Raw genomic sequence first — 25212 nt, 5'->3', positions numbered from 1 at the left:
TAAATTGCTCCTGGTTTTCTCAGTCATCCTGGAAAGGTTGAACATTTATTAAATGCATATTGTGTATGAGAAAAGTATGTCAGCACTGTGTGATATGGCACTTCCTGTGTTCCTAGAGTATTTCTTGACTCTGGGAGACAGACACAGAATCAGAACTTCTAGAGAAAAACTGAGGCTTTGGAAGGTTAAGTCACTTAACCTAGGTCACACAGCTAGTTAATGGAAAAGTACAACTAATGGCTGAGGTCCTTAGATGCTGTTTCAGGGCTCTCTCAACTTCAAAGAACACTTCTGATATCCTAATGAGACACAAATAATTTTTTTTTAATATTTTACTTTTAAGTAGTCTCTATACCCAATGTTTTATTTTTAAGTAATCTTACAATCCCAATATCAAGAATTGCATGCTCCAGGGGCGCCTGGGTGGCTTAGTCGGTTAAGCCTCCGACTTTGGCTCAGGTCGTGATCCTGCGGTTTGTGGGTTCGAGTCCTGCATCGGGCTCTTTCCCGACAGCTCTGAGCCTGAAGCCTGCTTCGGATTCTGTGTCTCCCTCTCTCTCTGCCCCTTCCCCATTCATGCTCTGTCTCTGTCTCTCAAAAATAAATAAACATTGAAAAAAAAATTTAAAAAAAAGAATTGCATGCTCCAGCAACTGAGCCAGCCAGGTGCTCCTGAAGCACAAATAATTTTTTGAGAGCAATAATTTGAAGTTAAAGAAGAGTGCCTGGGTGGCTCAGTCGGTGTAGCATCCGATTTTGTTTTAGCTCAGGTCTTGATCTCAAGGTTTGTGGGTTCAAGACCCTTGTGGGGCTCCACACTGTGCAGAACCTGCCTGGGACTCTCTCTCCCCCCCCCCCCCCAACCTCTCCCACTCATTCTCTCTCTCTCTTCCTCTCTCAAAATAGATAAATAAACTTAAAAAAAAAGAAAAAGAGCACCTGGGAGAAATGAGAACTCTTACCCCTGACGTGTCCTGAGTTCTGAATCCCACAATGTTTTAGTTTTTATTTACATTTTCTGTATTCATTAAAAAAACATATTGTAGAACAATAAAAACATCTATTAATGAAATATTATTAGGTAAATATCATTGTAACTGCCACACAGGTCATGAAATCAAACTTACAAGCTTTTCTATACGCCCTACCCCAAACACAGCCCCTCTCCTCCTCACAAAAACTACTATCCTGACTGTCAGGGTAAAAACTCCCTTGCATTTTGTTATGGTTTGATTAATCAAGTGTGCATTTCTAGGCACTACAATTTAGTTTTGCCTGTGTTATAAAAACTTGCTAAGTGTCATAAGTCTCAGTCTTAGTTCAGGCTGCTAGAACAAAATACCACAGACTGGTGGCTTAAACAACAAACATTTATTTTTCACAGCTCTGGAGGCTGAGAGGTCTAAGGTCAAGGTGCCGGCAAATTCCGTGTCTGGTGAGAGCTCTCTTCCTGGTTTGTAGGTAGCTGCCTTCTTACTGAATGCTCACATGGCAGAAAGAGAGGTTAGGCTCTGGTTTCTTCTTGCAAGGGCACTAATCCCTTTATTGGTGCTCCACCCTCATGACTTTACCTAAAGCTAATTACTTCCCAAAGGCCTTGCCTCCAAATACCAAATACCTTGCCTCCAAATACCATTAATTTTGGAGGACACAAACATTCAGTCTGTAGCAGTCTCATAATTCAGTTTCCCCTCCCATACCTTTCTTTTCCTTTTTATTTATTTATTTTTTGTTCTTGTTTTTTAATATTTTATTTTTAAGTAATTTCTACATCCAACATGGAGCTTGAACTCAGAACCCTGAGGTCAAGGATTGTGTGTTCTACCAAATGAGCCAGCCAGGTTCCCCAGCCTTTCTTTCTTTTTTTTTTTAACATTTATTCATTTTTGAGAGACAGAGCTTGAGTGGGGGAGGGGGAGAGAGACACAGAATCCTGAGTAAGCTCTAGGCTCTGAGCTGTTAGCACAGAGCCTGATGTGGGGCTTGAACTCACAAACCGCAAGATCATGACGAGCCAGTCAGATACTCAACTGACTGAGCCACCCAGGTGTCCCCCCTTACTTTTTCTTTAAATTCATCTCTTTAGGGGCACGTGGCTGGCTCAGTCGATTAAGTGTCTGACTCTTGATTTTGGCTCCAGTCACGATCTTGAGGTTTGTGAGTTTGAGCCCTGAGTCAGGCTCACCAGTGACAGTACAGAGCCTGCTTGGGATTCTCTTTCCTGTCTCTCTTCCCCTCTCTCCTGTGGGCACCTGTGTGTGCACACATGCACTCTCTCTTTCTCTCAAAATAAATAATTGAAAAAAATAAGTTCATCTCTTGAAAAATTGCGTTTTTGACTTGTAGACTCTCCCAACAGTCTGGATTTTGCTGATTATATATTCATGGTGCAGTTTAACATATTTCTCTGTTCTCTTTATTTTCTGCATATTGGCAGCTAGATCTGGAGATTTGATACTTTTGAGAAGACTATTGGTGGTATTATGTTCTTTTTATTTTTAATTTTTTTTAAGTTTATTTATTTTTGAGGGGGTTGCAGAGGGGCAGAGACAGAGAGGGAGAGAGAATCCCAAGCAGCTCTGCACTCAGTGCGGACCAAAGGTGGGGCTTGATTTCACAACTGTGAGATCATCACCTGAGTCGAAATCAAGAGTTGGACACTTAAGCCATGCACTGAGCCATGCAGGTGCCCCCAAAGGTAACCAGTTTTTTAAAAATATTATTATGTAGTCATGGATTTAAACATATATAACGTGTCAATTCATTGCAATTGTTATCTTCATTGAAGCTCAAACTGTACCATCATTGGTCAGCGGAGATCTCTTTAAGTTTGTACTGTAAAGGAGGAAAAGAAATAACTTTCCATACCCATTTTGGGTTCTCTGGCTTGGGCCCAATAAAAAACATTAAAAAGAGACAGATTAACAAGAGAAAAACATAAATTTATTAACATGTGCATCGTGCATACACATAGGAGGACTCAGATCAGTAACTCAAATAGTTAAAACTTGGGCTTATATAGTATCTTAAAAAAAGAACAATAAATTTTTAGAGAAGTGACAAAACAAAGGAAAAGGACTTTGAGTTTCTGGAGGTGGCAAATTGTGAGATGGCAAATATATGGGGAAACAAATGGTAGATAACAGACAGTTTTAGCAAAGTTTGTTATATAGTTTCTTCTGCTGCTCTCTCTGTGCTAATAAAGGTCTACAGTTGTAGAGAAGGGAAGGGGAGACACTCTTAAAAACTTATATCCTGCTTACAGGCAAATAGGAGGACAGAGAGCTTCTGGATCTGCTTTTCCTCAATTGCGTTCAGTTCAAGAGAGCTTATAGATCTTCTAGAAAAAGAAGCAATAGATTTGTAAAGAAATGACAAGGCAAAAGAGGTTTGGGCTAGAGGCAGTAAATTGTAGGCAAGTAACTAGGAGACTTAGGGAGGGAAAATTAGTGGAAGATAAGGATTATTTTAGTAAGTTTGTACAGACCCATTTGGTGTCAATTATCAGTCTCAGGTGATAAGTACCTTCTTTTATTCCTTGTAAAGTCGGGGGGGGGGGGAGGCACTTTTCTCATGGGAAATTTTATGCCTTGCTATATGTAGAAAAGGGAGGCATGGTCAGAGAGCCCTTCCTGCATCTTCTGTTTCAAAGGGTCTTTACCTCAAAATAATCAATATACCAACGTGGCATAGTTTAGGGTGGCATGTTCCAAATTCCTTCATGCCTAAGTGGTATATTCTGCTACTGTTTAGTACCTGAGTCCTTTTGACATGACCCTAGTCGTCTTTTTAAAAATACATATTATTTTACCTTTTATTATTGAAATTTTTCTACACAAAAGTAGAAAGAGTATAATGAATTCCCTTCACTCAACATCTAGTTTCATTAATTATCAATATATTGCCAATCTTGTTTCATCTGTACCTACACATATCCTATTCCTTGCTGATTAGTATAACTTTATTTTTAAAGCTTTTCCTTTTTTTTTTTTTTTTTTTTTTTTTTAAGTAGGCTCCTCACTCACTGCAGACCCCAGTGTGGGGTTTGAACTTACGACCCTGATGCTCAACTGACTGAGCCACCCAGGCACCGCTAAAGGTTTTCTGAGGTTTAACTTATATACCATAAAGTTCGTTCATTGTTAAGTGAGCAATTCAATGACTTTATTCCATTTATAGAGTTATGCCACCATCACCACAATACAGTCTTGGAACATTTCTATCACCCAAAAATGTTGCCTTATGGTTGCTTGAGAAAGGTCATAAGAAAGGGTGTGTAGAGGAGGAAAAATAATTTTTCCTTTACCCTTCTAAGTTCTTGGGTAAGACCACTGTCATATAAGACTGATTAACAAGAAAACAACAACACATAATTTTATTAACAAGTGCACTTCACATATATATGGGATATACCCAGGGGTAAAAATGAGTAATTCCTCAAATGTGGGTAATTTTTCATCCATTGTGCTATGTCCTCAGGGAACCCTCTTGATCTTCTTGGGAATTTTAGAAACATTATTCATGTGGAAACGTTTTTTGCCCACCTCCACAGTTCCCTAGTTCTGGAAGTCCTGTGCTTGAGTTTGAGTTCCCCCAGAAGCTAACGTTCAAACCCTAGGGGAAAAAAATTCAAATTCAAATACATGTTTAAAAAATTTTATTTTTACGTAATCTCTTCACCCAACATGGGGCTTGAACTCACAACCCCGAGATCAAGAGTCACAGGCTCCACCAACTGAGGCAGTCAGGCATCCCTCAAATACCTTCTTAAAATATTGACTCATGGTATACACTTGCTATTAGAGATCTACCCCCCTTTAAAAACACTTTTTAGGAATATAATTTACACAAGATGCACAAATCTTGTGTACAATTTTTTGCTTTTTAAAATTTATCTACCAGAGTAACACCACCAAGAGGAAGATAAGGAAACATTTCCATTACCATAGCATGTTCCCTCAGGTTCCTTGGTTGTCAACACTTCTCAGAGCAATCGTTAGCTTGACTTTGTCATTATTTTGGCTTCTTCTTGAACATCACAAAAATGGAACTTTCAGGTTCTCTTCTACTCCACCCTTTTAAATTACGTCGTAATATAATATATATGCCCTACTTTACTTAAATATTCCCTAACTGAACACTTATTTCCAATATTTATATTAAGGATGCTGCAAGGTGGGGCGCTTGGGGAGCTCAGTCCTAAGCCTCCGACTTCCTGAATTCCACCCCTGCATCAGGCTCTGTGGTGACAGCTCAGAGCCTCGATCCTGTTTCCCTGCTTGGGATTCTGTATCTCCCTCTGTCTCTCAAAAATAAATAAACATTAAAATAATTAAAAAAAAAAAAAAGAATGCTGCAAGGGGGGGGTGCTGGTCATACTTGTGAATTTCAATAGGAGGGAGGCACGGTGGGCTGAGGATCACATGCCGCTATGGGCTCCCTCAGTTCCGGGCCTAGTAGAATCTCCTGTCTCGCTGTCCCGCCACACCTTGTCTCCGGGACCTACCATCACTGCAATGGTCGGACCCGAATCACGATATCGATGCCCGCTTCAAACGTCCTCCCGGAACTGGGGCGGTAGTGACTCCCGCTGTTTCCGCTGCTGAGGGGGCGGGGCTGGGGCCGCCCTGCCGTGGCGGTGGTGGTCGAGGGCTGATGACGTAGGGCGCCGCGTGCTCCCCCACGTGTGCTGCAGTTCTCCCGGTGTCTGCGGGGCAGCCGTGGCTGGTTCCCCCGGGGGCGTAGTTGCTGGCACCTCCAGCGCGGGACCTCGGTGGCTCGGGGGCTCCGAGCGCTAAGTAGGGAGCGCTGATGACCGCCGGGGGCGGAGGGTCTGCGGTCATGGAGCACCTTTTCCTAGAGGTGGCGGCCGCGCCGCTGCGCTTACTCGCTGCCAAGAACGAGAAGAGCCGCAGCGAACTGGGCAGGTTCTTGGCCAAGCAGGTAAAAGAAGGAGGGAGAGGGAAAACGCCGGGCCGCCCCCGGCCGCCCCCCTCGCGCGTGCCCTGCGACCCTGAGTGAGACGCGCAACTTTAAGGGAGGGGGGAAGCGGCGTTCTGTCACCCTGGCCCCCCTCCGCAGGGCTGGTCCGGGGCGGAGACGTCCGCGCGTGTTTGAGGAAATTGGAAGAAGCCTTTTGTGTGTATCTGAGAGACCCTTCCATTCTCCTCCAACCTACCTCTGTCTTCTCTCTGTAGCAGACGTGGCCTTCCGAAAGAAATGTGGTTTGTTTTTCTGTAATTGAAGTTGTATCTCTGCCCACTTGACATGTGTATTAACTTAAGTGTGCCAAGTCTAGCCGCCCCTGTTAGTCTGGGTGACTGTTTCTCTTTTCTGCTCCATCCTTTAGTTGTGGCCGGCTGACACGTATTGATTGCGTTCCTGCTTTGCGTGAGGCACAGTATGGTTCTGTGAGGAGACAGAGAAATTCGTTACGGTCTCTGCCCCCAGGGAACTTAGCGTCTATTTTTGGAGACCGTTCATAAACACAGAAAACAACGGAAGGACAAAGCAAGACAGCTAATGCTGTGTGACATTAACCGTAGAGACTATGATGTGGATTAGGATTTTCTAAGAAATGGGGTTTTGGCCTTTTAAGAGCCTTCTCTCAACTCCCTGCTAAGTTGAGAACCTTTATCATGCATTTTCTTTTCACGTTGCATTTTAATTTCCCGTTTTATGCTTCCCCACTCCCAATATCTCTGAACTTCTAGAGAGTAGAAAATGTGTTTAGTTTATTTTTTTCCTTCTAACTCCCGTATCTAGAACTTATTTATTCAGTCACGAATGCATTGTGTACACATATATCCTTTTGCTCAGGAAGCGACGGGAGTATTTTGGGTCTGGAGCTGCAGAGAACTAACATGAGAGGCATTTCTGTTTGGTGACAACAAATTGAACATGTAAAGGGCAGGGGGAGGGGGAGAAGAGGGGTGGGAGAGAAGGTCAGAGATACCCTGGGGCCTCTGAGCCCCAGTGAAGGGAATCACTAAACATGGTAATTCCCTCTGGTGAATCAGAGGGATGTTGGTGGGCTGGACTAAGGAAAGAGATAATCACTTTGTATGAGCTAGCTTTTGGTGACAGTCCTGAGTTATGGATTGTTGATAGATGTATTTTTCTGTAAGTGGGTGTTAGAATTTAGAGCAGAGGTTCTGAAACTAGGGATCATAGACCAGCAACAGGGGATTTGTGTTTCCCTACCACTGTAATTGGGTGTAACATAGATGTTTATGTACTGGGGGTAGGGAGGGGAAATGGTTTGTAGCCTTTATTACATACAGTTTTAGAGAATCTGACAGGTGTGAGAATCACTCATGTGAATTCTGAGATTGTATAGAAATAGTATTAGACTTGAAAGCTACTAGAAAGTTCATTTGAATTAAGGAGATTGGGACACCTTTGCTTCTCCCTTTTTTGTGTGTCACATTGTCAGATTCTCTCCTGAGATGTCTTTCGGTTTGTTCCTTATCATTTTCATGATTAATTTCAAACCTTTCACTCAGAAGACTTGATTGTGTTGCCATTCTGTATTTATCCTATTTTTTGGAAACAAAGCAATTTTTATGGGAAAGCAAAGCCTTTTGAAACATGATTCTCATTGCAATTGGGATCTGAAGTAAGAATTCTTCAGGGTTGTGGGTTTTTTGTTTTGTTTTGTTCTTTATCTCAGCTGGTGACAGCAACTTCTGCCTATCCACTTTAGAGAACTGAGTGTCCTCACTCTTCTCACTTCTTTTCCTTCACATATGGCCAAGTCTTCCGTGTTTTATTTACTGAGTTTTGAATCTATTACTTCCTTTTCATCCCTATTGTCACCACCATCCTACGGTTCTGACTCCATTCCAGTGTGGGTTTTCCAACACCTCCAAGCAATTCTCAGACACAAACTGGGTGTCTTATAATTTAACTCAATTCTGACACTGTCTACTTGGAGATAACATGAGATCCCACGTGTTAAGGGCTGAGTCTTTCAAAACTGCCCTCTCCACCTCTGAATGCCATTTGAAAGTCCAGGTTGTCACCTGTACTTCTGACCAACTGGCTGTGGATTGGAGGTTCTCTACAACCCCCTCCTTGGGTTTGATTAATTTGCTAGAGTGGCTCACAGAACTCAAACATTTTACTTACTAAATTACTGGTTTGTTATGAAAGGATAGAATTCTGGAACTGCCAGATGGAAGAGATGCATAGGGACAAGGTATGTGAGGAGTGCAGAGCTTCCATCCCCTCTCCAGAGGTGACACTTTCTCCACATATCCATATTTTTACCAACCTGGAAGCTCTCCTGACCAAGTCCCTTTGGGTTTTTATGGAGGCTTCATTACATAGGGTATAATTGATGAAACCTTTAGCCATTGGTGTTGGAATTCATTGACCAACCCTTGGCCCTTGAGGTGGAGGTGGGGGTGGGACTGAAAGTTCCAACACTAATCACTTGGTTGGTTCTCTTGGCAGCCAGTTCCATCCTTGGGTGCTTTGCAAAATTCACCTCCTTGGGGCGCCTGGCTGGCTCAGTAGGTAGAGCATGCAACTGTTGATCTCAGTCTAGTGAATTCAAGCACTGTTGGGCCTAGAGCTTACTTAAAACAACAACAGCAACCCCACCCCCGCCCCTCCCCCCCACACAAAATTCACCTCCTTAACATAACAAAAGACACCTTTCTCAACTCTGCTCACAGGAAATTGCAAGGATTTTAGGAGCTCTGTGCCTGGAATGGGGTTGAGAACCGAACAAAAATGTGTTGTTATAAATCATATCACACATCCTTACCTCCGTGATTACTGTCTATGTTCAAGAAAAGCGGAATGCTTAAGAGCATGCATGGATATTGAAATGAAGTATGGCTAAAGATCAAATTCTCTTTTACATAATTGCTTTTGGGGTTTGAACAAGTTACCTAACTCTCCTGAGTCACAATTTCTTGATATATTACATATGGTAGCTACTACATAGTTGGAGGGGCTCTGGAACCAGACTGTGACGTGGATTCTTGGTTCTCCTAGCTTTGTGACCTTGACCCCTTTTTAATTTTTCAGTTTCCTTATCTGTAAAATAGGGATATATTGCCTGCTTTATGGGTTGCTGTGAGGACTAGATGCCTACACTATAGTAAGCACTCTTTGTAGAAGTGGTTCTTAATTATTATTGCTATTAATAAGGTTGTTGTAAGATCCAGATAATGCATGTGAGGAGCTTACCAAAATGCCTAGCACAGAGGAGGTAATCAGGGGCATCTGACTTCAGCTCAGGTCGTGATCTCGCGGTTCATGGGTTTGAACCCTGTGTCTGGCTCTGTGCTGACAGCTGGGAGCCTGGAGCCTGCTTCAGATTCTGTGTCTCCCTCTCTCTCTGCCTCTCCTCCATGCACGGTCTGTCTGTGTGTCTGTCTCAATAAATAAACATTTTAAAAAATTAAAGAAAAACAGTAATCAGTACATATGAGCTACAATAATACTTTTTTATGTTTATTTTTGAGAGAGCGAGTATGTGTGCTCACAAGTGGGGGAAGGGCAGAGAGGGGGGAGAGAGGATCTAAAGTGGGCTCCATGCTGACAGCAGAGAACCTGATATGGGGCTCAAACTCACAAACCTTGAGATCATGACCTGAGTTGAAGTTGGACACTCAACTGAGTCATCCATGTACCCCAATATAATAATTTTTTTTTTAATTTTTTTTTTTTTAATATATGAAATTTACTGTCAAATTGGTTTCCATACAACACCCAGTGCTCATCCCAAAAGGTGCCCTCCTCAATACCCATCACCCACCCTGCCCTCCCTCCCACCCCCCATCAACCCTCAGTTTGTTCTCAGTTTTTAACAGTCTCTTATGCTTTGGCTCTCTCCCACTCTAACCTCTTTTTTTTTTTTTTTTTCCTTCCCCTCCCCCATGGGTTTCTGTTACGTTTCTCAGGATCCACATAAGAGTGAAACCACCCAATATAATAATTTTTAAAAACCGCTTTATTAAGATATAATTCAGGTACCATATACTTCTTCCATTTAAATTTATAGTTCAGTGGTTTTTGCTGTTTTCACAAATGTGTGTAACTGTTACCACAGTTTTAGACTGTGATGTTTAGACATTTTCATTCTTTTGTAATTTTTAAAATTATTTTTAAATTTTTTTTTAAGTTCATTTATTTTGAGAGAGAGAGTGCAAGCAGGGGAGGGGCAGAGAGAGAGGGAGGGAGAGAGAATCCCAAGCAGGCTCTACACTGCCAGTGCAGAGCCCAATGTGGGGCTCGAACTCATGAACCATAAGATCATGACCTGAGTTGAGATCAAGAGTTGGACGCTTAGGCTTAGCTGACAGAGCCACCCAGGAGCCCCTCTTTTTTTATTTAAAAAAGTCCCCCAACATGGGACTTGAACTCAGGTCATGAGTTGCATGCTCTTTCAACTGGGCCAGCCAGGTGCCCTGACATTTTCATTATTTCAAAAAGAAGCCCCCATACCTTTTAGATGGTAGCACCCCCCATTCCCACCCCAGTCACTGTGCTCTCCCACAGCTCCTCAGGCAACCACTAACTTAACTTTTTTTCTCTGTGGGTTCCCTATTCTGGTCATGAATAAGACATCTGAATCTATCACCATTCTGCATAAAAGCTCCCTATTATCTCTATAATAAAAATTTCTAAGTGGTATATGAGGTGTTTTATATTATTTGAAAATTTGTCACTTAAAAAATGAAAGAAAAAATTTTTTCTCTCAACTTTTTTTCCAGTTTTTGTTTGAAATACTTTTAAATCCAGTGCAGTGGTTCTCAACTGGGGCAATTTTTCCCCCAAGGGCAAATCTGGAGACATTTTTTGGTTATCACAACAGTTGGTGGGGTTGCTTCTGGCATATAGTGTTTAGAGGGCAGAGATGCTGCTAAATATGTTACAATGCATGGGACAGCTTCCACAAAGAATTATCCAGCTCCAAATATCAGTAGTGCAAAATTAAGAAAGAAACTCTAAATATATATGTGCCTAATAACAGAGTATCAAAATATGTGAGTCAAAAAGTGACAGAAAAGGAAAAATAGACAAATTCACAATTATAATTGGAGACTTTGACACTCTATCCTGATTAATTGATAGAACAAATACAGAAAATGTCTAAGCATGTAGAAGACCCACTATCAACAAACTTGACCTAACTGACATTTCTAGATTGCTGTGCCCAGTAACTGTAGGATACATATTCTGCACATCTGGAACATTCCCCAAGATAGACCATATTCTGATTGATTAAACAAGTTTCAATAAATTTAGGAGAATTAAAATCATGCATGGTATATTCAGTGATCCCAATGGAATTAAATTAAGGGAGAAAAAAACCAACCAAAAGATAGTGGGAAAAATCCCTAAATGTTAAAGATTAAAAAAAAAAAAAAAGATGGTTAAAGAACAATCACTGAGTCAGAAAATCATTTGAACTGAATCATGATTTAAACAAATTGAGGGAGGGGGCACCTGGGTGCCCGACTTCATCTCAGGTCATGATCTCATGGTCTGTGGATTCAAGCCCCACGTTAGGCTCTGTGCTGACAGCTCGGAGCCTGGAGCTTGCTTCAGACTGTCTCCCTCTCTCTCTGCCACTCCTCTGCTTGCATTCTGTCTCTCTTTCTCAAAAATAAACAAACATTTAAAAAAATTTAAAAAAAGGTAAGTTACTAATAATGAACAATTTATGAAATCAGTGTTTGAAGAATATAAATTACCAAAGCCCACTCAAGAAAAACAAGCTAGGAATAAAACAGAAACAAGTTAGCAATAGAATAAAACATCCTCAAGCTGATACAGAGCATCTACAAAAACTTAATAGCTAGCATCACAGTTAATATGTGAACAACCCAGTTTCAAAATGGATAAAAGATGGGGCACCTGTGTGGCTCAGTCAGTTCACCGTCTGACTTCAGCTCATGTCATGATCTCTCGGTCTGTGAGTTCGAGCCCCATGTCGGGCTCTATGCCAATAGCTCAGAGTCTAGAGCCTGCTTCAGATCCTGTTTCTCCCTTTTTCTCTGCCCCTCCCCTGCTCATGCTCTGTCTCTCTCTGTCTTTCAAAAATGAATAAATGCTAAAAAAAAAAAAAAAAATTAAATGGATAAAAGATTGAACAAATGTACAACAGATGATAAATAAATGGCCATTAAACACTTGAAAAAATTCTCAACATCTTTGGCATCAGAGAAATTCAGATAAAAGCACCAGATTCCATTCCCCCTTCTCTAAAATGACTAAAATTTCAACTGACCATACTATGTGGTGGTGAAGTTATGTGGCAACCAGAGGTCTCAGACATTGATGGTAGGTGTAAACTGGTACAACTACTTGTTTTAAAGTTAAACACTGAGGGGTACCCGGCCGACTCAGTTGATGGAGCATGTGACTCTTGATCTCGGGGCTATGAGTTCAAGTCCCACATTGGATATAGAGCTTACTTCAAAAAAGAAAAAAAGGCTAAGTATCTTGTTTTCTTTTTTTTTTAAGTAGGCTCCACACTCAGCGTGGAGTCCAGTGTAGGGCTGGACCTCAGGACCCTGAGATGAAGACCTGAGCCAAGATCAAGAATATCAAGAGTCGGATGCTTAACTCCTTGAGCCACCCAGGCGCCCCTTCCTCATTTCCCTCAGGGGTGGAGAGAATCTTAAGTAGGCTCCACACCCAGCACAGAGCCTGACCTCGGGGCTTGACCTTGAGACAACCTGAGCTGAAATCAAGGGTCGATGCTTAATTGACTGAGCCACCCCACCCACCCCTTTTCCTATTTTTAGTATCTGATTCATCTAACCCTGTTTTCCAGATTATCTTTTTTTTTTTATTTTTTTTTTTATCGTTTATTTATTTTTGAGACAGAGAGAAACAGAGCATGAACGGGGGAGGGGCAGAGAGAGAGGGAGACACAGAATTGGAAGCAGGCTCCAGGCTCACGGAACGTGAGATCGTGACCTGAGCCGAAGTCGGACGCTTAACCGACTGAGCCACCCAGGCGCCCCTCCAGATTATCTTTTCAAGAGAAGGTTCATGAAGTGATATTCTCTCTGGAGATTTTTTTCCCAACTCACAAGTTTCTATATAACATGTCCAGGACAGTTGCACTTTTTTTCATTCATTTTCTAAGTGATGTGTTTCTTTTTCTTCACAATATAACCACTTACTATCTACTTTTTTGAATGATATCTTTTTTTTTTTTAATTTTTTTTTTTCAACGTTTTTTTTTTTAATTTATTTTTGGGACAGAGAGAGACAGAGCATGAACGGGGAGGGGCAGAGAGAGAGGGAGACACAGAATCTGAAACAGGCTCCAGGCTCCGAGCCATCAGCCCAGAGCCTGACGCGGGGCTCGAACTCACAGACCGCGAGATCGTGACCTGGCTGAAGTCGGACGCTTAACCGACTGCGCCACCCAGGCGCCCCTTGAATGATATCTTTAGAGGGCTTCATAGCATGCCCCTGTGAATCATGACCAAATCTGTTAAAATTTCCTTGCAGGACTAATATTGATAGAAATTGTTCCAATATAACATCTTTCCCCACTCAGTGCTTTGTTCAGAATTAGGAATTTTTGGGGGCACCTGGGTGGCTCAGTCGGTTGGGCGTCTGACTTCGGCTCAGGTCATGATCTCACGGTTCGTGGGTTCGAGCCCTGCATCGGGCTCTGTGGTGACAGCTCAGAGCCTGAAGCCTGTTTTGGATTCTGTGTCTCTCTCTCTGCCCCTCCCCCACTCGTGCTCTGTCTCTCTGTCTCAAAAATAAATAAACATTAATTTTTTTTAAAAAAAGTATTAGGAATTTTTGGAGCACTTGCATGGCTCATTTGGTTAAGCATCCAACACTTGATTTCGGCCCAGGTCATGATTTCATGGTTGTGAGATGGAGCCTCACATGGGGCATGGAGCCTGCTTAAGATTCTCCCTTTACCTCTGTCCCTTGAGTGTGTACTCACACATGTGTGCATGAGCTCTCTCTCTCTTTCTCAAAAAAAAAAAACAAAAACAAAAACAAAAAAACCCTAGGTGTTTTTATGAGTGAATGCCCTATAATTTGAAAGACTTCGTAAGAGCTCAGGTGTAAGGTGACCTTATTTGAGAGAGAACTTTGGAAAAAATTGTTATATTTTTGCATGGGGTATTTAGGTTGTGCTCAAGCTGCAGTCTTAATAGGTAAATGTTTTGTGTGAAATGCCTTAGCATAAACTCATAGCATTGGACTTGGTGAGTATTTTAACCCTGCTGTCTCATTGTCGGCAGCAGGGGTTGTGTAGACCCACGTGCACACTAGCAATATGAGACTGTAGCATTTTACATGGAATTCAGGTATCAGTCCTTTTCCTCAAACCTCAGTGGACTGAAACTTCTTTATAACAGCCTTTCACATTAAATTAACTGCACTCTTCTATTGCAAAGCCCTTTTCTATGTTTTATAAGATAAACTCATTTATGATATGTGGAAATTGGATGTTTTGATTCTAAGCTAGGACTTTTTCCCTTTTGCAGCAGTGCTAACAAGCAGCATTTACATAGATACATTGTTTTGCCTTTCTCTCAGGTGTGGACACCTCAAGATCGCCAGTGTATCCTGAGCACCTTAGCACAATTACTTCTGGATAAAGACTGTACTGTGCTGGTTGGTCGCCAGCTGCGCCCTCTTCTTTTGGATTTGTTGGAAAGGAATGCTGAAGCCATTAAAGCCGGAGGCCAAATCAACCACGATCTACACGAACGGCTCTGTGTGTCAATGAGCAAACTCATTTGTAACCATCCTGACGTCCTCCCGTGAGTAACAATTTTATTCTTCACTTTTCTCCTTGAGGTAGTAGAACCTGCTGTCTCCTGGAAAGTAAAGGGGTGTGAGCTGAGAAGGGAAGAGAAGAAATACAAGAAAGAAGGAAGATAAGTGGTACGTGTTCTTTGGCTTCAAGAATTATATCATCTGGTGAGATGAGGCAGATTTAAAAAGAGTTTCATCTGAGGCTCTTATAGCATCCATTTCAGATGGCTGCTTGCTGGAGTAGCTGAAGGGTGACGTTAGAAGAGCTATGGTGTCCTTTCTAACTTTCTAGAATCTGTCCAAAGCAGTTTTGTGAGAAGTTATATTAGAACTGGATTCTAATGTATTTCTCTTTAAAAAAAAAATGTTTTTTAATCTTTATTTATTTTTGAGAGAGAGGGAGAGACAGAGCTCAAGCAGGCGAGGGGCAGAGAAGGAGGGAGACAGAATCCGAAGCAGGCTCCAGGCTCCGAGCTGTCAGCACAGAGCCTGACATGGGGCTTGAACTCGCGAACTGCAAGATCATGACCTGAGCTGAAGTCGGACACTTAACCCACTGAACCACCCAGGCACCCCTAATGTATTTCTCTTCTGATCTGCTCTGTGTCCAGCCTGTGCTGGTTCACCCTTCCTTAGGCAACCTTGTTGTCCCCTACTTCTGAGAGGTCACCATATTGATGCCAAACTTATTGTGCACCAGATCAGCATAGTGCATTGCAGTGAAGAACTATAGCCCAGCAATCCTCCTCCTGCCTCATCCACCTGAACAGCGGGGGCTACAGGCACGTACCACTGTATCTGCCTTTGTCTTTTAAATTAATAGCAAAATACTGTTAGTATGGAGTAAAGGGCCAGCAAAATGAGTATTAGGGTTTTTTTAATTGAGAAGGTGAAGAACTTTCACTCTAAACTTGAATAGTATCTTTGCAACTAATAAGAGTATTCCTTATATCCATTCCTTATTTATTAGTTTTCATTTGGCTTTCTTAGAAGTATGATCTCTAATCTGGTTCATGAATGAAGGGAATAAGAACTGAACTCTTGGCAGAAAACCATAATTTGTATGAGATTTTCTTTTTTTTTTTTTAACGTTTATTTATTTTTGAGACAGAGAGAGAGAGAGAGCCAGCGAGAGAGAGCGAGCATGAGCGGGGGAGGGGCAGAGAGAGAGGGAGACACAGAGTGTGAAGCAGGCTCCAGGCTCTAGGCTCTGAAATGTTAGCACAGAGCCCAATGCAGGACTCAAACTCACAAGTCGTGAGATCATGACCTGAGCTGAAGTCGGACGCTTAACCCACAGAGCCACCCAGGTACCCCTCTATGAGCTTTTCTAAAAGGGGAGGGGGGAAAAATGGGCCCAGTTTAATGGAACTAGAAGATATACAGCAAATATCATCATTATATGTGGTAATTAGGAACATAAGCTGTGGGTTGATTGAAGGTTGAGATTGTGGCCTCACTTAGTACTCATTGATGTACTTGACTGTGGTACCATTTCATAACGTGTACTGACTGCCCTGTACTTACTATATAGAATTGACGTGTGGGTACTTGAACCCCCGTTTCTCCTAGGCCTTTGTGGTACAGTGCTTCTGGATTGTGTTTGAGAATCATTAAAATGATGGATTAGTTACATCTGGTTTCCCATCCGCTTTGCACTTTATGTTCTTATTAAATGCATGTGAACACAGAGCACACCCCTACTTTTTCTTCTTTTCATTTTGCCAAGGCACTATATTTTATTTACACTCCCACCTTATTTCAAAAATTATATAATGCAGTTTATGAAGTTTCTTGTGCTAGAGTAACTTAAAAACAAGCCATAAAAAAAAAGAGCTGTGTGTAAATGAATCAATACATGATGTAAAATGAATTATAGACGATGATGTAGAATGAGATTTTGATTTTCAGTTTTAAGAATTGTAGCTCATTAATTCATGTGCCCTAAATTTCCTCTGTAGAGGAAATATACCTAATGTGTTAGGGATATACCAAATATATTTAGATAGGATTCTAAATATAGAATTTCTAAATATAGAATAAATATAGACAGTCATTCATTCAGGAGATAAATATAGAAGACCTTTCTTGGGGCCACATCATGGGGGTAAGAAAGTCAAATATAATGGGTTCTTGTATTTTGAAAACAATTGAATATAATGCTAATAGAGATGTTAGCCAAATACTTAAGGGGAGCAAGAAAATCATTAAAGAAGAATGAATGTTATCCTCTTGAAAATCAGAGAAAGTTTTGTATTGTGGCAGATTGTGGAGGAAGAGGGAAGAGAAAAAGAATGAAGAGAAGAGAAATAGGATGGCAATGAAGATCTAGGAAAAAAGAGAGAGAGAGAGAGAGACAGACTGGAAAGGAGGATCCCAGTCAAGCTCCCTAGATTCCTAGTGCTTGCCCTTCATTTACTGGTACATATCTCTTTCTGAACCCAAGGTGTTTGGGGCTTCCATGAGGTTCTTTAGTAGTCTTAAACATTTCTTTTTTTTTTTTTTTTTTTTTTTTAAATTTTTTTAATGTTTATTTATTTTTTTTTTGACAGAGACAGAGAGAGAGAGAAAATGAATGAGCGGGGGAGGGGCAGAGACAGAGGAAGGCATAGAATCCAAAGCAGGTTCCAGGCTCTGAGCTGTCAACACAGAGCCTGATTGCGGGGCTAGAACCCATGAACCGTGAGATCATGACCTGAGCCGAAGTCGGACGCTTAACCAACTGAGCCACCCAGGCGCCCCTTAAACATTTCTTTTTTTTATCTTGCTTATATTATTTGTTCATTACTGGGTTCCCCCTTCCCCTGCCCAGCTTTATTGAGATTCAATTGAGATATTTTTATTGACATATAATATTGTATAAATTGAAGGTAGAAAACATAGTGATTTGATACATGTATATATTGTGAAATATTTGCCACAGTAAGGTCAGTTAACACATCTTTCACTTCACATAATTACCATTTTGTTGTTGTTTGTTCATTGTTTTTGATTCTAGAATCCTTGAACATGTTTTACTTTTTGGCAAATTTTTTGTCAGGACTTTGTGAGTGCAATCCTGGTGTATTGATTCTTTCTCTATTCTAACATATTAGGTTTCCAAGTTCTTTTTTTTGTTTTGTTTTTCCCCCAAAGATTTTACTTTTTGGGGCACCTGGGTGGCTCGGTCAGTTAAGCATCTGACTCTTGGTTTCAGCTCAGGTCGTGATCTCATAGTTTGTGAGTTCAGGCCCCACATCGGGCTTCACACTAACAGCTCAAAATCTAGAGTCATGTGGGGGCGCCTGGGTGGCTCAGTCGGTTGAGCGTCCGACTTCGGCTCAGGTCATGATCTCGCGGTCCGTGAGTTTGAGCCCTGCATCGGGTCTGTGCTGACAGCTCAGAGCCTGGAGCCTATTTCGGATTCTGTGTGTCCCTCTCTCTCTGACCCTCCCCCATTCATGCTCTGTCTCTCTCTATCTCAAAAATAAATAAATGTTAAAAAAATTTAATAAAAAAAAATCTAGAGTCATGTGTTCTTCCAACTGAGCCATTTAAGCACCCTTCAATCTTTATACTGTAACATCTTAAGGCACTATTAGTCTTATTTCAAATCTTTAGAGAAGTAAACTAAATAGCTCTGTCAGAGCCAGGACTGCACTACAGGTCTTACTTCTGGATGCTGGAAAGACTGATGAGTTGCCCGAGTGGCTCATCCAAGATTAGATGTTTAACTGGGTGATATTCCTTGCTGTATTTTAGGCCTTATGACTATCTTACTCCAGGAAAGAGAACTTCTCCTCAATCTTTGGATATTCTCTAAGGCAAAACTGATCATGTTATTCTCTGGCTAAAGATGCTTTATTGTTGTTTAGATCAGAATTTTAGAGCACTCCCTGAAAGTGATGGGTCTTTGGAGAAAAGGGTGCTGTAGTTAAGTAAGTTTGGGAGAGAATATTGACCAGTTCCCCTTTGTATTTTTATGGTGGACCACAATTCTCTTCCTTGCACTGGCCGCACAGATGTAGGCCATTGCCAGTGCACTCGACTTATTTCCCCCGGTCTTCCTCAAGGAAGGAAGGTCAACCCTGAGTCAGGTTGACAACTTGGTTGCTGCTTCTCTGTTTGTTACTGCCGGCTGGTTTCACATGTGCTGCCAACATCATCTGCCTCTCTCCCCCAAAGAATGATTGTACTTATTCTGACAGCATCCTTGTGGAGAAAAAAAAAAGTCCTGTTTTTGTTTTTAATTTCAAAGGTGATACATTTAAATAATAACAATACAGAATTGCAAAAAATGGAAGTCCTGGAATTGCACCCTGAAATCCTACTTTTTAGAGATAACTGTTATTAACAGTGTGATATGTTACCTCTTAAATCTCTTTTTCTTTTTCTCACTCTGCCAGGTTTCTCTCTTTTTCTTTTTAAGTTTATTTATTTTGAGAGAGGTAGTGTATATGCGTGTGAGTAGAGGAGGGGCAGAGAGAGGGAGAGAGAGAATCCCAAGCAGACTCTGCACTGTCCACACAGAGCCTGATGCACAAGGCTCAATCTCACAAACCCATAAACTGTGAGATCATGACCTGAGCTGAAATCAAAAGTTGGTCGCTCAACAGACTGGCTCACCCAGGCGCCCCAGCCAGGTCTCTTCTGAGCCACAGATGAATCTTCTAAGTCCCATTTGTCCAGTCTTCTTCAGAATATTGTGAGTGTTAACTTACCAAGCCTCTGTTTCTGTTTGCCCGGATTGCTTGTGGAAGTCTAAGCCTTCCCACCCATCTCCTGAGTTCTCATTCTCTCTCCCTCTCATAACAGTTTTATGTTTGGGGATTTATTGAGCCAGCGATGTGGGGTATGTTTCCCTGGTGCTTCAGTGCAAGTTGCTCTGGAAAGCAGATTCGAATGGCCCCTGCAGCTGCTCTTGTCGCATTCCCAGTGGGCTCCTGAAGATTCTGTTACTGACCACTAGTTCACTAAGTTATTGTAAAAGGTTGCAACTCTGGAACAGGCTGATGGAAGAGATTGCTTCCTAATACTAGATTTCACAGTGATTTTTTTTGGATGAAACCAAAAGCACAAGCAACTAAAACAAAAATAGACGAATGGGATATCAAACTAAAAAGCTTCAGCACAGCCAAGGAAACAAGAATGAAGAGACAATGTACAGATTGGGAGAAAATATTTCCAAGTCACCTATCCATTAGGGGATTAATATCCAGAATGTATAAAGAACTTCCTTCCATCTTTTTGTCCATCTTTTCCAGTTTTACTGCCTTCCTTTTGTGTTCCACAGAAATCTGTTCTCATCTTCAGATGCAACCAAAGCATCTCTTCTTGACTCCCCCCCCACCCCCCTGCCCCAGCCCTGTTGGTTTAGCTGAATCTTTTTTTCTTTGTGCCTCTTGTTTCTGTAAGCGACTGTCTTCCTTGGTAGATAGCAAGCTCCTCAAGGAAAGTATCTCCTTGGTTTTGTACTCCTGGAACTTAACAGCATCTGGCTTCTAGTGAGAGGTCAATAAATGTTTATTGAAAACTAGTGCATTTTCAGTGGAAAACACTTGCAATAAGTACCTATGGTTTTGTATTCTCTTAGACATCTCATGCCATTGTCCTGGTTCCTGAATTTGAACAGGATACAGTCTTAGGATTGGGTAGCTTCACTATTTGTCTCTTTATTCTCAGACCCTTGGAAATTCCTGTTGTATTCTGCTGGCCTGTCTCAAAGTGGAAAAGCATACTTTGAAATCCTCACCAACAAATGAAAAAAATTTCTTTTTCTGAAGGTTTGCCCTGAGGTATTTCAAGGACACTTCTCCAGTCTTCCAGAGACTCTTCCTAGAGAGTTCAGATGCTAATCCAGTCCGCTATGGGCGCAGGCGGATGAAGCTCCGGGACCTAATGGAAGCAGCTTACAAGTTTCTGCAGAACGAGCAGTCTGTGTTCCGGGAGCTCTGGGACTGGAGTGTGTGTGTCCCTCTCCTCAGAAGCCATGACACCTTGGTCCGCTGGTGTGTAGCTCCTGGAATTTTCTGGTGCTTCAAGTGTGGGGGTGGTATAAGGAGTGTAGAGTTCTGTGATGAGGCAGGAAAGGAAGCTATGTAAAATGTGTTGTTTTTGTTCTGGTGCCTTTTGGGTTCCTTGTCCCTTTCCTTAATCATGCATCTCCTCAGTGGCAAATGAGAGGATACTTAATGGAGTTCTACCTTTTTCAAGTTCTGTCAGGTGAATTCATCATACTTGATTTGTATTTTCTACTCTCAAATGTATTGAAATGTATTAATTCTATAAGATTTCCTTTTTTTCTTTTTAAAGTTTTTCTAAGTTTTTAGTAATCTCTACACCCAACATGGGGCTCGAACTTAGAACCCTGAAATCAAGAGTTGCATGCTCTACCCACTAAGCCAGCCAGGCGCTCCTAAGATTCCCTTTTCTAATGTTTAGTTGGCGAGAAAATTTTCTTTTTTCTTGAGAATCAATTGCTTTTCCTAAGTTTATGTATACTTTGGTTTTCTCCAGGTACACAGCCAATTGTCTTGCTTTGGTCACCTGTATGAATGAAGAGCACAAGTTATCATTCCTTAAGAAGATTTTTAATAGTGAGGAACTGATCCATTTCAGGTTAAGGTAAGAAGGAGGATTCCTGGAGATCTTGATGTAGCTTTACTGTGCATTAAAGTAACTAATGAGATACTCATTTTCCTCAGGTTATTAGAAGAGGCCCAGCTGCAGGACTTGGAGAAGGCCTTGGTTTTGGCTAATCCAGAAGCCTCCCTTTGGCGTAAGGAGAAAGAGCTGCAGTACTTACAGGGCCATCTTGTTTCAGCTGATCTCTCTGCCAGGGTGACTGCTGTCTGTGGCGTGGTGCTGCCTGGGCAGCCACCAGCCCCTGGAGAGCAGGTATATTGGCATTAGTGGGATGTGTGTCCTCTTCTCCCCTCTTAAACATTGAGTGTGCTTTTTTCCTTGGCTGGACTGTGTGTTATAGGTGTGAGCCGAGTTGAGTTTTCCAAATTGCTGTTCCATGTACAGAACTATTCAGAACAGATTAAGGAAAATTTACCCAGGGTCCTCTTCTCTGATAGTTTCTTTGTCTCTGTTTGATGTTAAATTAGAAAGTCTAATGATGTCGATGTGATGCTTTTAACGTTAGCAAAGCACTTCCATATACTCTCTTATTTACTTGCTACAGTAACTCTGTGAGGTTGGGTAGCGCATGTTGTGATACCATATTTATGTAAAACAAAGGTAGAATGACTGGCCTGGAGACCCATGGGCTGCCCTTTGTAGAGACGGTGCCAGGCCCAGGTATAACTCCCAGCAACCTCTTTTTTTCAGAATATTCTTTTTGCTTGTTAGGTAGGAGACTAGTAACTGTAGTGAGCTTTCCCCCTGTCATATGAAATGAGCTTCTTTCCAACAATATGGCTCCAGACCCACACTTTGGAAAAGCTTGTAGATCAAAATCTAGCTCTGTAATCTGAAGCTATTCACAGCCAGTTTTTAGTTAGTTGTCACTTTGTGTGATGGTCAGGTTCACCCAGTTTTCTTTTTGGAAGAAGACCTGGGTCATTCCTTGAACCATTGGTTTATCCATTAGGTAGTACAGTTTTAAAAAAAAAAAGCATAATATGCATTTTAAAAATGCACATCTTAAATGTACAGCTCAATGATTATTCATAAACTGAATATATCTACGTACCTAGCACTAGGACACCAGCGCTTCCGCAAGCCCTTGTGTTTCCCTCTAGTCACTAAGATCCCCCAAACCCTAACCATTTTTCTAATATAGATAAGGTTTGGAGCATTAGAATTTTAACATAGGGAAAGATTCTAGTTGTGGTAGGTTTGATGTTGAGTACCAGTGGCTAGGCACTGGGGCAGAAGTACAGAATGGTGCTATGGCCCAACCTCCCTGCTAAGTTGCTGAGAGTAACAGCTCTGCAGAGAGCTCAGGAACTTCGGCCCTGAATCTCATTTTGTCTTCACATATCTATAGGAGACTAGCCATGTTTGAGAAGTTACTATTCCTTAAAAGTTCTTAAAATTCCACTTTTCCAAGAGATCTTTTTTCCTATATTATATTAGGTACATTATTATTTGAAATTCTTTTTAATGCAGTAAAATACAACATTTACCATCTTAAACTTTTTTTTAATAAGTAAACTCTATCCCCACCCTGAGGCTTGAACTCACAACCCTGAGATCGAGAGTCATATGCTCTACTGTCTGAGCCAGCCAGGCGCCCCAACCATCTTAAACATTTTTAAGTATGCACTTCAGTGGTAAATATATTCACATTGTTGTGTGAATAAACTCCAGAACTTTTTCATCTTGCAAAGCTGAAACTCTATCCATTAAACATATTGGGAGCAGTTATTATTTTTCACATTTTCACATTTTGTTATGGAAAATATCAAACATATTCCAAAGTAGAAAAAGTAGTGTGATGAATCCCCATGTACCCATCACTTGGCTTCAGTAATTATAAATTTATGGTTAATTATCTTTCATTTATACTGCTGCATACTCTCCCCACACCATCTTATTTTGAAGCAACTTTCAGATGTCACATCATTTCGTGCCTAAATATTTCAATGTGTATAAAGGAAAAGAACTTTAAAAAAGCCATTATTCTTTATTACACCTGAAAAAAATGTAACAATTTTATAATACAAAACATCGTTTTAGTGTTCATACTTCCCTGATTTGATTTCCCTGATTTGTAAATAGTTGTGTGCATTCTTTTTTTTTTTTTTTTTTTTTTAAGTAGGCTCCATGCCCAACATGCAGCTTGAGACCAAGACACATACTGTTACTGACTGAGCCCGCCATGCACCCCTATTGTTTACATTCTTTTTTTTTTTTTAATTTTTTTTTTTAACATTTATTTATTTTTTGAGACAGAGACGGAGCATGAACGGGGGAGGGTCAGAGAGAGGGAGACACAGAATCTGAAACAGGCTCCAGGCTCTGAGCTGTCAGCACAGAGCCCGACGCGGGGCTCGAACTCATGGACCACGAGATCATGACCTGAGCTGAAATGGGCCGCTTAACCGACTGAGCCACCCAGGCGCCCCTATTGTTTACATTCTTGATCTTAGATAACGAAATCTTAGAATGTGGCGAGAGGAAGGAAAACAAATAAAAATCTCTTCATGAGATTAGGTTTGCCCCCATCCCTCATGTGTCAACTTTTTTGACTTCTTAAACTTTGGGAGACTTTCCTTAAATTTGTTAGCAAATTTGTGCCAGGAGGAAAAAGATCCTATTTTGGATAACCTACCTACGGTTACTATAGTTCTGATACTAGTAATTTAGAGGTTTATGTAAAGGTCAGTGGAAGCATTGTTGTAGAAACTAATGTGTACCCTTTGGAGGAAAGACTGTTGACATGCCTTTTATTTTTCACTTGCCTCCTTAGGCTAGTAACAGAAGTTCTTCTCGTGAACAGGAGCTGGCCTTTAGGTCTTATGTGCTGGTTGATTCAATCTGCAAAAATCTTCAGACGCTGGCTATGGCAGTGGCTTCTCAGAATGCTGTGTTGTTGGAAGGACCGATAGGATGTGGCAAAACTTCCTTAGTTGAATACTTAGGTGCAATGACGGGTAGAAGGAAGCCCCCTCAGCTTCTTAAAGTTCAGCTTGGAGATCAGACCGACAGTAAGGTAATTAAGAAATGGCAGGTTTTGGTGGATTAGCATGCTTATAAATGTTTGCATTAAAGTATTGTTTTTGCTAAGGGATGTGAGAATAGTCCTTGGTCTTCTTCATAACTGATGGGACCAAGCTGTAAAAACCTCAAGTGCCTGCTTATTTCTGTATAGAAGTTTAACCATTAGTCAAAGGTTATAGCAATTGGTATCTCAGATGTGTGGTGTCAGTAATTACTTTAACCTCTTCCTGTAGATGCTGTTGGGAATGTATCGCTGCACAGATGTCCCGGGAGAGTTTGTGTGGCAACCTGGTACCCTGACACAGGCAGCCACAAAGGGACACTGGATCCTTCTGGAAGATATTGACTATGCCCCTTTAGATGTGGTATGTCATCTCACTAATTATTTGCTGATTCTACCTTTGAAGAGCATTTGGTTAATAGTGATTCTGCGAGGTGTTTGATTTGAGATGGTATGTTTTGCAAGAAGCTCATTCATGGTTGCCTACCTAACCTGGTTTGAGGTAGGATTACTTGGCTTGTCTCTTTTTTGATAGAAAATTGATAAAATTCCACTGGTGCTGTTTCATTCAGTAGAGTAGTCCCCCCTTATCTGCCGTTCAGTTACCTGTGGTTACCCACGGTCCTGAAGCAAGTGATTCTCCTCCTGTGTCTTCAGAAGGTTAGTAGTAGCCTGACGCTATGTCACAGTGCCTCGGTCATTCACCTCACTGTTACCTAGGCATTTTATCATCTTTCATCTCCACAAGAAGGGTAAGTACAGTACAATAAGATACTTTGAGAAAGAGAGACTCC

The 25212-nt window shown here is 41.4% G+C and overlaps 1 protein-coding gene across 1 annotated transcript in view; it reads left to right on the top strand.

The window, feature by feature from the left end:
- The first annotated feature begins 5688 nt into the window (after window positions 1-5688).
- The window catches only part of MDN1 (midasin AAA ATPase 1), a 173798-nt gene continuing 154274 nt past the window's right edge, over window positions 5689-25212 (top strand). The window contains exons 1-7 of the mRNA XM_042939361.1: window positions 5689-5943; window positions 14545-14771; window positions 20529-20753; window positions 21262-21369; window positions 21450-21642; window positions 24167-24409; window positions 24651-24782. Coding sequence (XP_042795295.1) covers window positions 5812-5943; window positions 14545-14771; window positions 20529-20753; window positions 21262-21369; window positions 21450-21642; window positions 24167-24409; window positions 24651-24782 — 1260 coding nt within the window. The 5' untranslated portion in view covers window positions 5689-5811. The remainder of the gene's footprint in view (window positions 5944-14544; window positions 14772-20528; window positions 20754-21261; window positions 21370-21449; window positions 21643-24166; window positions 24410-24650; window positions 24783-25212) is intronic.

Source organism: Panthera leo, chromosome B2 (assembly GCF_018350215.1).
Source record: "Panthera leo isolate Ple1 chromosome B2, P.leo_Ple1_pat1.1, whole genome shotgun sequence".
NCBI lineage: Eukaryota > Metazoa > Chordata > Mammalia > Carnivora > Felidae > Panthera > Panthera leo.
The sequence above is the reverse complement of the archived record's forward strand: the minus strand, read 5'-3'. Positions and strand labels throughout refer to the sequence as shown.